This window comes from Coenobita brevimanus, chromosome 93 (genome assembly GCF_032717465.1).
Source record: "Coenobita brevimanus isolate Jiangsu-jjx chromosome 93, ASM3271746v2, whole genome shotgun sequence".
Lineage (NCBI taxonomy): Eukaryota > Metazoa > Arthropoda > Malacostraca > Decapoda > Coenobitidae > Coenobita > Coenobita brevimanus.
Genome location: NC_137046.1, coordinates 24,313,753 through 24,326,487, shown reverse-complemented (window position 1 = coordinate 24,326,487; position 12,735 = coordinate 24,313,753). Strand labels below are relative to the sequence as shown.

The following is a 12,735-nucleotide window of genomic DNA, read 5'->3' as shown; positions in this document are numbered from 1 at the left end:
ACATTTGACATGAAATTACTTCCCCGGTCTGACTGTACCTCCTTGGGCAGAAAAAACTTGGTGAAGAACCCCAGCATTTCCTTAACCACGTTCTTTGCTGAGATATTTCTTAGTGGAATGGCTTCAAGATAACGAGTAGCCATATCAATCAGGGTCAACACATAAGAACATCCTGAAGAAGTCTTAGGAAGAGGGCCCACAATATCCACCAACACACGGGTGAATGGCGCCTGAAAAGGAGGAATGGGAACTAGAGGTGCAACCTTTTCGGTCTGATTACACTTCCCCACAACTTGACAGGTGTGACAAGACTTACAATACCAGGAAACATCTCTGAAGATACCTGGCCAGTAGAAGTGTTTCAAAATGCGTGCCACAGTCTTCCTCACTCCAAGGTGTCCTGCCAAACTGGAATCATGAGCCACTCTAATGATATCCTGCCTACAAACACGAGGGATGACAACTTGATGTACAACCTCCCATTCACAGTCGGCTGATGCTGTTGGGGGTCTCCACTTTCTCATAAGTACTCCTGACTTTATATAATAACAAGTAGAAGCACCAACTGACTCTTCCTCACTGCAGGCAGAGTTGGCTAGACCTTTCAACTCAGGGTCAGCAACCTGCAACTCAACCAACTCTTGACGAGACAAATTATCAACACTACAGGGTATTGCCTCATCTGGTGAGTGGTCCAAATTAGCAAGAAAAGTGTCAGCTAGGATAACATCATCATCATCATTATCCTCTAAGTCACCAGTAACTTTAGACTTAGCCCTAGCGACAGCACATGCAGAGAACACGTCAGGGACATCATAATCCTGGGCCGCAGTCACTGGTTCACTAGACAACTGAGGAGCTGGACACACTTGACTTCCACCAATATCATTTCCAAGTAAGAAAGTTACACCTGACATTGGGAGTGTCTCAACCAACCCAACCATAACGGAACCATTAACAAAACCAGACTCTAAATTCACTCTGCACAGAGGGACAGAGAAGTAATTATTCCCCACACCTTGTAAGATTACAGTTTCATCAGAGGAACTAACATTAGAGCCTAGAACACTGGTCAACATAAGGGATTGGCAAGCACCTGTATCATGATATATTTTAACTGATTTCCTGTCATTACTGTCCAGAGAACTGACAAAACCATCAGACAGGAAATTAGCACATGAGCTCTTGAGAGTGTCACCCACGTTAGTGCTCAAAAGAGGAGCTTCATCATGAGAATTTCATTTACCCCTCAAAGCAGGTTCAGTTAACTCGGTTAAAGAATTCTGGGAACTCTCAAGGGTGGACACTAGACCAATTGACTGAATATTTAAAGACTCCTTTTTGTTCACATCACGCTGTCTCCTGAAACATTTCTCCGTAGTATGACCAAGCTTACTACAATAAGTACATTTACTTTTCTGAAATCTAGAGGTGGAGCTGGTATTTACTTCCTGAGAAACATCATCTTTATTCTCTTTCCTGTTACCTGTACTCTGAGTAGAGGCAACGTACTTACTCTCAGCTTTCCTTTTTTCTTTAGAATATGTCTTGTGAGTGAGAACATATTCATCAGCTAAAACTGCAGCATCAGACAAATTATTCTTTTCTCATCAAGATATAGGCTTACATTTTTATTAATACACCTTTTGAAGTCCTCCAGCAAAATCATCTGCTTAAATTTATCAAAATCAGAATTTACATTCTTAGAATTTAACCACTGCTCTAACAGATCTTCTTTTATTTTTGCATACTCAACATGGGATTGCTTATCTTGCTTATAAGCTGTCCTAAATTTTACTCTATAGGCTTCAGGAACAAGCTCATAGGCCTTAAGAATCAAGCTCTTAACTACATCATAATTATCAGATTGATCCTGAGACAAAGATGCATAAGTTACTTGAGCTTTACCGGTGAGAACACTCTGAAGGAGTACTGGCCAATACTTTTTAGGCCAATTAAAACCTGTAGCTACCCTCTCAAACAACTGAAAATACTTTGTTAAATCAGATTCATTAAAAGGAGGGACAAGTTTAACATTTTTAGCCACATCAAAATCATCAGAGCTAGATGAACCAGTTCCACTTTGTTTCATGCGATACTCATGGACTGCCTGAATCCTAGCAATTTCAATTTGTGCCTGTGCCTCCTGAATACGAGCCTGAGACTCAGCCTCCTTAACACGAGCCTCCTGCAGGGCTAGCTGTACCTTAGCTATTTCAATCTGCGTTTGCTCAGCTGGAGGAGTTACATTAAACAAGCTTTTATTAATCATGTCAACAATTTGATCTTTAGAATGATGAGAGCAAACAGCAATTCCCAGTTGTTGAGCAACAAGCTTAAGTTCATTCTTTGTTCTGTTTTCTACATCACACACTGCTTGCACATTTGACCAAAAATCTTTGGCTTCATCAAGAGTAGTAATAGTAGACATCATGAATAAATCACATTCACAAAATATCAAGCAATATCCTTATGATAATATCCTGAATATCCTGATAAGAGGTCGCCAAATTTATGTTACGGAACAGAGAGAGATAATGAACACTTCAAGTGTGAATACTAAAATCACTACTGTCCCGCAAAGTTCCAGGTTAAAACAAAAGAGTTAGGTAAAATTACAAGTTAAAGTTTAATGCTCAAATAAACAACTAAACATTCAGGACTCATAAGGATAATGTAATGGCAAAATAGGTTACATATATGGTTCACTGCAATAGCCTCTATTAACACGAATTTAGCAAGAACAAATTTATCTAAGTCAGCCCTGATAAATGAGAGAACCGGATAATGCTCAGTTAAAGTAAGATATAATATTATCACAGATACAAAACACTACTCACACTGGCTGACATTAAAAACTTTACATGAATCACAAAAACATTACCAGTCCTACGAAGTAACGCCTTAGGCCATACAGTACAAGAAAAATGGTAACAACACTTATACTCAAATTATACAGCAGCTAGATGGTTGGAGACTTCCTGTGCACTCACAAAAATAATAATACACTATACAGGGGAGGACAGAGATGTGAACAAAATGAGGAGTAGATCTAAGTGGCAATTAATGCAGAGACTGAGCTCATTATATAGGAGGCCGGCAGAGCTTGATTCAACTTGCAAGAAGGACGTGCAAATGAGGGCACAGAGGACGAAGAGTTGACACTCCTGCTCTGAACAACAGAAAGAACGACTTACTCTACTTTAAGGGGGAGAAGGGGGAGTGAGGTAGAACACGCAAGACTGGTCACTATGGAAGCCACGAGGCGAATCGTGATCAAACATGCAGCATACTGTACGTTAGAATTATACAAAGGATGATGAAATCATAGGCTATATAACAAGATATATATATATATATATATATATATATATATATATATATATATATATATATATATATATATGTATGTATATATATATATATATATATATATATATATATATATATATATATATATATAACCCATTGGAGTCCAGTGTCCCGAGTATTGGACATAACTGGGATTTTTCAAGTCTTTATAAAGTAGGGAACCCCTGGGTAGGGACCTGTGAGCTTCGCAACTATGAGCCGATAGGCCGAGGGGGGTACGCTTAGTACACTCCCAGTGCAGTGCCTCGCCTAGCACCCCTGGGATCCAATGGGATATATATATATATATATATATATATATATATATATATATATATATATATATATATATATATATATATATACTATAGTATAATTACAGAGAAATTGTGTAGCCACTGATTTCATGAAGTCCCCGGGGAATTCGTCAAATGAGTTTAAATTAGGATGGGTTAATTAAGGTTAGGTTAATTTAGGCTGCGGTTAGGTTCGGCTGGGATAATCTAGGTAAAGCTTAGGTGAGGTCAGGCTAGGCTGGTGAGGTTAGGTTAATTTAAATGAAGATTTAATATTACTTAACTTTCATTTATACCCTAACCAGACCTGGCTAACCTAAGCTTGACCTAGATTATCCCAGCCTAACCTAACCTGACCGAAGCCTAAATGAACCTTGCCTAAATTAATCCATCCCAATTCACACTTATTTCTATACTGTATATATAAAACGTAATGGGGCTTATGAACACAACTAATGCAGGGAAAAAAATCAAGTACGTTATATATGATTGTGTTGGTTTCATTCGAATTTACATACAATATCTGGTACATGACAGTTGGAATGAAAATGGTACTTACGATTGGAGAAATTAAAAGCAGTCACCTTGCTAGTTCTGAAGACGAAAAGAATGCGCAGAGAGAGGTAAAGGTTCAGCCTGCCATGAGGCTGAAATAGGGACATAAGCTCGACAGAGAGGTGAAGGGAATGATATGAACTTCCAGGAGTAATGAGAACGAGTGTTGAATAGAACCAAAGTGATGGATAAAAGTGCCATATGAAGAACAAGCTGCTAAAGGTACACGTGCAGGAACCGAGGGGGTTGCTTTTTCAGGTTAGTATGTACCGGTACCCATGGTAAGGGGGTTGGGAGAAATGGGGTCAGCATGCTCAGTGGTTTTTACTGGCCGTCTTGCTGGGCTGCTGTAATAAATGGTTTACAGTACATCAGTTTCCATCACAATGGTTACGTCACCATGTGTATAGGTGGAACCTCGGCGACGCATCTTGTTATTGTGCAGCGCGAATACGAGTCTTCAGTCTGACACAACGATTATAAAGGCACTGTATTTATTTACAATAGGTTTATTAGTTGACTGGGAAGTAAAACCCAGAGTTCACACTAAAAATGTGAGATAAAAAAAAAAAAAAATCACTTCATGTGTATAAAATTGAGTGATATGTTAATGTGCTAATGTCTTGTGTTTGTCAGTGGCGGTCGAGTGACGTGGTGTTGCTGACGTACCACAAATGCGGCACCACCTGGATCCAGGAGATAGTCTGGGCCATGAGGAACAACCCGGACCTTGACAACCCTGATAGTGCCACCACGCTGCTGGATCGCGTTCCATATATTGAGTAAGTGACAGGACATGTAGAGAGGGACAGACATGCTGGGAGATGGGGGAGGGGAGTGATAAAGTCCGACAGACATTACGTGGAATATAAGAAAAAAATCCTCAAATAGTTTCCAGTACTTTATTTTTCATTTTCTTTTAATTAACCCTTCAAATGAGAATATTATCGATCATATACTGTTTGCAAGTGACGGTTTAAGTTCATACGGTTTATATCCATACTTACATTACGCTACTGGAAATACTGTATAAGGAGTCAGTCTGATCCTGACCAACCATTATTTTCTTAAGAGTCCGATGTTATAGTAAAGTTAATAATACCGTCAAACAACCAACGAGCCGAGGGAGTTAGGCTTCATCCCTCTTTTGATCCAGTCGCTCACCATCCCACCTCCGAAACGAGACTCAGAAACAGAGCAGAAGAACGTAACGTTAGTGGCTTGGTCAGCTGGACCTGCTAAGAACTGGGGCCTCATGCATTCAGCCTGTCTCACACCTTCCTTTCCAGACTTACGAACTGAGTGCATGGAAGGCTGGGATAGTTCGCACGACCTTCTCCCTGTGCATTCTACGTCGCTGCCTTCCTCAGATCATTCTCTTTTCGAACCTGTTCTTAAACACCCCAACTTCACATCAGTTCTTTCCACTCCCTTGTCCCCTGCCACTGCAACTGCAAGAATTCAATCAATGTATAGGGAGGATGTGGTCCAGGATTTCACCTTGCACTGCCTTCGCTTGGTAATATCCAATATCCAATGGAAGCCCCAACATCCAGTTTTCAGAAGCAAGAGAGACTGAGGAATGAGGGCAAAGAAATTCACTCAGGTTATGGGAACCATGGAGAGAGGTAGTGAACATGTGGACATTAAGTTACAAATTTAGAGCAGCACACATTTACTGTACAATGAATTTCTCCTTCAATCCCTTTTCTTGTCACCATTCGTGTCCCTTTTTATTTTATTTTTTTTCATTTTGTTGGTTATCTTCATTTCATTGTGTTATTTCTGTACATTGCATGTGATTACTGATTCATTTCTCAGTTACACTGTCTCTACATTCGACATTCAGTCATTGAATTTTGACTGTACAGCTAGCAGGAAGTCCAGTATTGCCCAGGTAAAAAATTATGTTCGTGCAAACCAGCAGCGCCTGGGATCCTGGGGGTCCACCGCCCTGTAGGACATAACCCCCAGAGTCCCATTTTACCCAGTACACCTATGTTCCTCCTTGGGCCTATTTCCTCAGGGGAATGTTCACCATGAACCAGTTCCTACCAAGAACCTACTCACCCCATGGACCTATTTACCTACTGCCCACCCAACCAACCATCCACCCTGCCCACAGACTCACTCACCCACACACCTACCAGTGGAGTAGACTGTAGCACCAGTCGAGCAGAGCAGTACTCCCAAGGTGGATGGAAAGCTGATGATAGGGAGAGCTGGAGCTCCCGTTTCATCAGCCCTCGGGACTAGGTCCCAACCATCCCCCTTTGCTGAACTTTTTCAGTGTCTCAGTAACACAGAGAGTAGGCCAGCATGCTCTCCAGTACAAGTTTCTTTATCAACACCAAACTACATGCACAGTACACACCACACTTCCTTTTCAAAATTTAAAAAGAAAATGGCATCGAATAACATAGCCTCGGAGTCCCCAGGGGAGGGGACCATAAATACCCCCACCTTCTGCCCCTCTCCCAGTGACGACTCAAGATGCCTAGAACCACTGTCTGACTCTCTTCTTCTTCATTTCTGGAACATTCGTGGCCTTTCCTCAAACTTTCACTCTGTTGAGCACCACCTCTCCTTCTCTAAACCTCAACTTCTCTTTCTAACTGAGACTCAGCTGTCTGAGGCAACTGACAGCAGACCCTTTTCTGTATCCTCCTACTTTCTCTATACTCATTTCAAAGCCAAAGGTGGCTGTTGTGTATATATATGCAACAACTTATCTTGCTCTCGTGTTCCTGAACTTGATTCTGCCGAATTCTCTACACTCTGGCTTCGGCTTTCCTGTCATTCTCTGACTAAATATATCTGTGCTGTTTACTTATCTCCTAATTCTACTCACTATCAAAAATTCTTTGACTATCTTCTACGATGGAACACATTCTATCCATTTCTCCTTTCTCTGAAATCTCCATTCTAGGAGATTTCAATGTTCACCACCACCTTTGGCTCTCCTTTCCTTTCACTGATTCACCTGGTGAACAAGCCTACACCTTTTCTATCCTTAATGACCTAGAGCAGCTTGTACAGCACCCTACCCGTATCCCTGATCGCCTTGGAGAGAGTTCCAACATACTTGACCTCTTCCTTACAACTAATCCTTCTGCTTACACTGATAATCTTTTCTCTCCGTTGGGCTCCTCCGATCACAACCTTATCACCTTAACCTGTTCTATCGCTCCAGTACGGCCTGCGGACCCTTCAAAGAAACGTTGTCTGTGGCACTTTGGAGCTGCAGACTGGGAGGCCCTCAGGCAGTACTTCTTTGATTTTCCCTGGAATGATTATTGCTTCCATGCCCGGGAGCCATCTGGGTGTGCCTTGTGCATTACAGAGGTTATTCTTTCGGGCATGGAAGCATACATTCCTTTCTCATATCCTTTGACTAATGCACAAAAGCCTTGGTTTAATCACGCTTGTTCTAATGCTGTCCGCAACAAGGGGAGGGCCTATAAAAGGTACCGGAGCCAACCCACCCCTGAATCACATCTTTTATACGTTTCTGCCCGGAATCGTGCTAAGTCTGTTCTTCGCTCTGCTAAAAATAATTTCATCCATACTAAGTGCTCTCAACTCTCTACCTCGAATTCTTCCCACTCCTTCTGGCACCTTGCCAAAAACCTTTCTAACAACTTTACCTCATCATCCTTCCCTCCTCTTTTCTACTCTGATGGCTCTGTAGCTATTTCTTCTACTGATAAAGCAGATCTCTTCGCTCAGACTTTCTCCTCCAATTCCACCTTAGACGATTCCGGTGCTGTTCCTCCATCACTTCCCCCCTCTGACTTCTTCATGGCTGACATTAAAATTTCTTCAGCTGATGTATTTTCTGCTGTCACAGGCCTCAATACTAATAAGGCATATGGGCCTGATGGAGTCCCTCCTGTTGTTCTCAAGAACTGTGCTTCTGTGCTTACACCTTGCCTAGGTAAACTCTTTCGCCTTTGTCTGTCAACTTGTACCTTTCCTTCTTGCTGGAAGTTTGCTCTCATTCAGCCAGTCCCAAAGAAGGGTGACCATTCCCAACCCTCTAACTATCGTCCAATTGCTTTAACATCCTGTATCTCAAAAGTTTTCGAGTCTGTTCTTAATAGAAAAATTTTAAAGCATCTTTCCTATCACAACCTTCTTTCTGATCGTCAGTATGGGTTCCGTCAGGGACGCTCCAACGGCAATCTTCTCTCCTACCTTTCAGACTCCTGGTCATCCTCCTTTCAGGACTTTGGCGAAAGCATTGCCATTGCACTTGACATCTCTAAGGCTTTCGATCGAGTCTGGCATAAATCTTTAATTTCCAAACTGCCCTCTTACGGTTTCTATCCTTCTATCTGTGCCTTCATCTCTAGCTTCCTTTCTGGTCGTTCTATAGCCACTGTTGTAGACGGCCATCGTTCTTCTCCTAGATCAATTAACAGTGGTGTTCCTCAGGGCTCTGTCCTATCACCAACTCTCTTCCTTTTATTCATTAATGACCTTCTAAGCTGTACATCTAATCCTATCCACTCATACACTGATGACTCCATCCTTCACCTTTCCATTCGATTCCCGCAACGTCCATCTCAGCAGTTACTTCAACAAACAAGGGATGAGGCTATGGCACACCTAATGTCTGACTTGGCTCATATCTCTAACTGGGGTAAAAATAATCTTGTTGTTTTTAATGCATCAAAGACTCAGTTTTTGCACCTATCAACCCGACGAAATCTTCCACAGGTATACCCACTAATGTTTGATAATATTCAGCTTAATCCTGCATCATCCTTGAACATGCTTGGGGTTTCATTTACTCGGGACTTGTCTTGGAAAGATCATATTACATCTCGTAAAATCTGCTTCCAAGAGATTGGGTGTGCTAAGCCGATTCCATTCCTTCTTTACCCCCGCACAATTGTTGACTCTACACAGGGATTTTATCCGCCCTTGTGTAGAGTACAACTCTCATGTGTGGGGAGGCTCCCCACATACAGCTCTTCTCAATAGGGTGGAGTCAAAGGCTTTTCACCTCATTAACTCTCCTCCTCTTACTGACTCCCTTCAACCTTTGTCTCTTCGCCGCACTGTTGCATCTTTATCTCTTTTCTATTGCTACTTCAATGGTCACTGCTCCTCTAAACTGTCTGCATGCATTCCTCCATCCCTACGACGGGCGCGTAGTACCCGTCTAGCAGCAAACTCTCATCCCTTTTCTGTCCAACTCTCTAATGCAAGAGTTAACCGTTACTTCATTTATGCAATAGGTCAACTCTGGAACTATCTCCCTCTGTCTGTATTTCCTACTTCCTATGATCTCCAGTTTTTCAAACGCAGTGTGTCCAGGCATCTGGAAATGATCGGATCTTGAATTTGGCTCTCTCTTATATTTTGTTTTTCTCTTGGAAGGAATAGTTTTGCAGGCTCGTTGCCTTTGGTTCCTTCTTCCTCACATAAAAAAAAAAGCCCAATTATTCCCTATGGACCTATATTACCTTTACCCTCCAACCCACCCTGCCCATCCACCCACCAATCCAGCGTCATCACCCACCCTCCCACCCAGTCTTCCTGCCCAATCACTCACCCGCCTTGCTCACCTTCCCATCCCATCCATTCTCCCACTCACCCGCCCCGTTGTAATATTACTGATATGGTTGAAACTCAACGGTAACTGTCCACCAAGCTCAGCCATGTTGACTTCATTTGACTTGATTACTTATAATTCTGGCGCTCGGGGGCGCCACTTAACAAACATTTAATCACACATATAAATTCCTGTGAAAAGTTATCCGTTAGGCCTCCTCCGAAGTTCCTTGGTAGTTTCCCCTTAATTTTCAGTATGAACAAACACACAGACAGACACAGTTTCAGTAATAAAGATTAGTCATTCTTCACTGACCTTCATGTGCATCAGTCGTCCCTTTTCTCTTACGGTGTTATTTGTCTTTCTTCATCCTCTGATTTCCTAAAACGTGTCAGTACAGTGTGTCCCTTCACCCCCACTTCAGATAAGCTATTAATTTAGTTTTTTACACATTCCTGCACTAAGCAACATTGCCGCCCTCTGCAGTATATGAGCTTTATGTACTAAGCTCTCTGCATGCACCATTCTATCGCATCTCATGCATTTCATCGTGTTGTTTCCATTATTTAAATGATCAAAATATATTGTGTTACACTTTGCTTTTAAAACTTACGTACTTCTAGTCACCTATAGGCTTCATTTCCTCTCATCCGAATTTCACAAAGTGTAGTAGCCTGTGTCTTTTCTGTTTTCTAATGAGCCATTAACTTCCAAATTAAATCAATTACGCATCATCCCACAGTATGATAACTTGTCTCTGTTGTTATTGTCGCTTGCTTATTCTGCGCTACAACTCATACACTTGTACTTCTTTTATGTGCACGACTAGTCTGAACACAGGCTCAACAGCCAGTTTCCTTAGGCCCAGCAATCCTCTTGTGTGCCACACAGCCCACAAACCTTTACATGTCACCAATTCGGCACTGATACCCATCGTCCATATTGAATACTAACGTCGGCTGCCTCATTCAGCATGTGCATTGGTATTAGCGGTGTGCTATTATGACATGTCGGTGGGTCTTGTGGAAGACTAGTAAACCTGTATAAACCAAATTCCGTCTACCTATCTATTGCTAAACCTCTTAATCTCGTAAAGGGTGGCCACAAACAAATCGCCTCCATGTCGCCCTGTCCCCGGCCATTTCACACCCCTCCCGCCATCTCACACACCCTCTCCCTCATATACCTCACCACTACATCCCTCCATCTCATCCTCGGCCTCCCCCTCCCTCTCCCCCCTTCTACCTCACTCACATACACTCTCCTCGTTAGTATCTCGCTCTCCTTCCTCTCCACATTGTCAAACCATCTCAGTGTGTTTCTCCCAACGCTTTCTATCACATCTATACCCACGCCACAACGCTCCTTCACTTTCTCATTTGTCAGTCAGTCTCCCCATGTAACTCAAAACGCTCCTCTCAAATAAATCATTTCCACTGCTCCCACTCTTGACTTGTGTCCTTCCAACAACGTCCAAGCTTCACTTCCATACTTTAGAGTTGCTATCACAATACTGTCATGCGGTAACTTTTTAAATTCCATGCTCACTTTCCTATTTCTTATCACTGCTTTCAGAGAACCAGCAATCTATCTTCCTTGTTGTACCGTTTCAAGCACTTAATCCACCAAACTTCAATCCTTAATCATCACACTACGAAGTACTTAAATGCTCTCACATTTTTCATTTCCTCATCTTCCAACCTCACTGTACATTCGGTGACTTCATTTCTCTCAAAGACCATAACTTTACTCTTCCCTACATTCGCATTTTGATTCCGTTTCTTACACACACACTCCCAAACTCATTCATGAAGCATTGCAATTCCCCTTCGTCTTCATTTAAAAATGCAGTATCATCTACAAACAGCAGTACAGGAGGATTCCAAATGCTACCCTTTCTCAACAAGGCCGCTGCTGCATCCACTACCCTACCTTGTATTCTCTTTTATAGCCCCATCCATGTACAGATTGATCAACCTCGAAAACGTGACACACCCATGTTTCAATCCAACATTCACACAGAAAAATTCACTCTGTTCACTATCCACACGCACTGCAGCCTTAGCATCCACATACATACTCTTAATGGCATTCAGCAACTTTACTTCATATTTTCCTAATATTTTCCACATTCCTTGTCTATCCACTCTGCCCTAAGCTTTGTATGAAGGCTGCCTGCAATATCTTCTCCTTCTCTAGAAACGTTTCCACTAAAGACATAAGGATGAATATCTTATCTACACAACCTCTTCCCTTTCTAAAACCTCCCTGTTTTCCTCTGGCAATTAATTCCTCTGCTGCTTCCCTAACTCTGTCATTAAGTATCCTACAATATACTTTTCCCCCTACACTAAGATGACAAATGCCCCTATGATTACCACATATTTTTCCCCTTTCCCTGTGTGCAGGAGAATATTTACATCGGCTATTTATATCTTACTTCCAATTCTTGTTCCTCCTGCGCCAGTCTGCATATCTTCCACATCCTTTCTGCTACTGTTTCTCTCCCATGCTTCATTATTTCACCACACACTACGTCAATTCCTTGGGCTTTCCCCATTTAACTTTCTTCATTGTTTCCATAACTTCCGTCCTGCTGATTTCTTCCTCCCGTCTCACCTCCCTCCTTCTTCCAGCCATTCCCCAGCCACTTATGCTCGCATTACTTTCTTTCTCTATGTTTAACTGTTCCTAAAAGTGTGCTCTCCATCTGCTTACTTTTTCTCCCTTCTCCACCATCAATCTACCATTTTTATCTTTCACTCCCCTACTAACTTCTTTATCTCCCTGTCTAACTCTCTTTATCTCTTTCCGGAACATTTTCTTACGTCCCCTCCAATTTACACTCGAATTCCTTCCAGATTCTTCACCCACTCTTTTCTTTCTTATTCTCTTACAAATTTTTTCACCTCTCACTTCCTCTCTACAAATAACTCTCTCTTCTGTATCTGTAATTTCTCCACGCCTCTG

At 42.0% G+C, this 12,735-nt stretch overlaps 1 protein-coding gene across 1 annotated transcript in view; it reads left to right on the top strand.

Moving 5' to 3' along the window:
- Positions 1–12,735, top strand: part of LOC145412383 (sulfotransferase 1C4-like) — a 168,281-nt gene that overhangs the window by 85,351 nt on the left and 70,195 nt on the right. Inside the window, exon 4 of the mRNA XM_080282272.1 lies at positions 4,839–4,984. Coding sequence (XP_080138398.1) covers positions 4,839–4,984 — 146 coding nt within the window. The remainder of the gene's footprint in view (positions 1–4,838; positions 4,985–12,735) is intronic.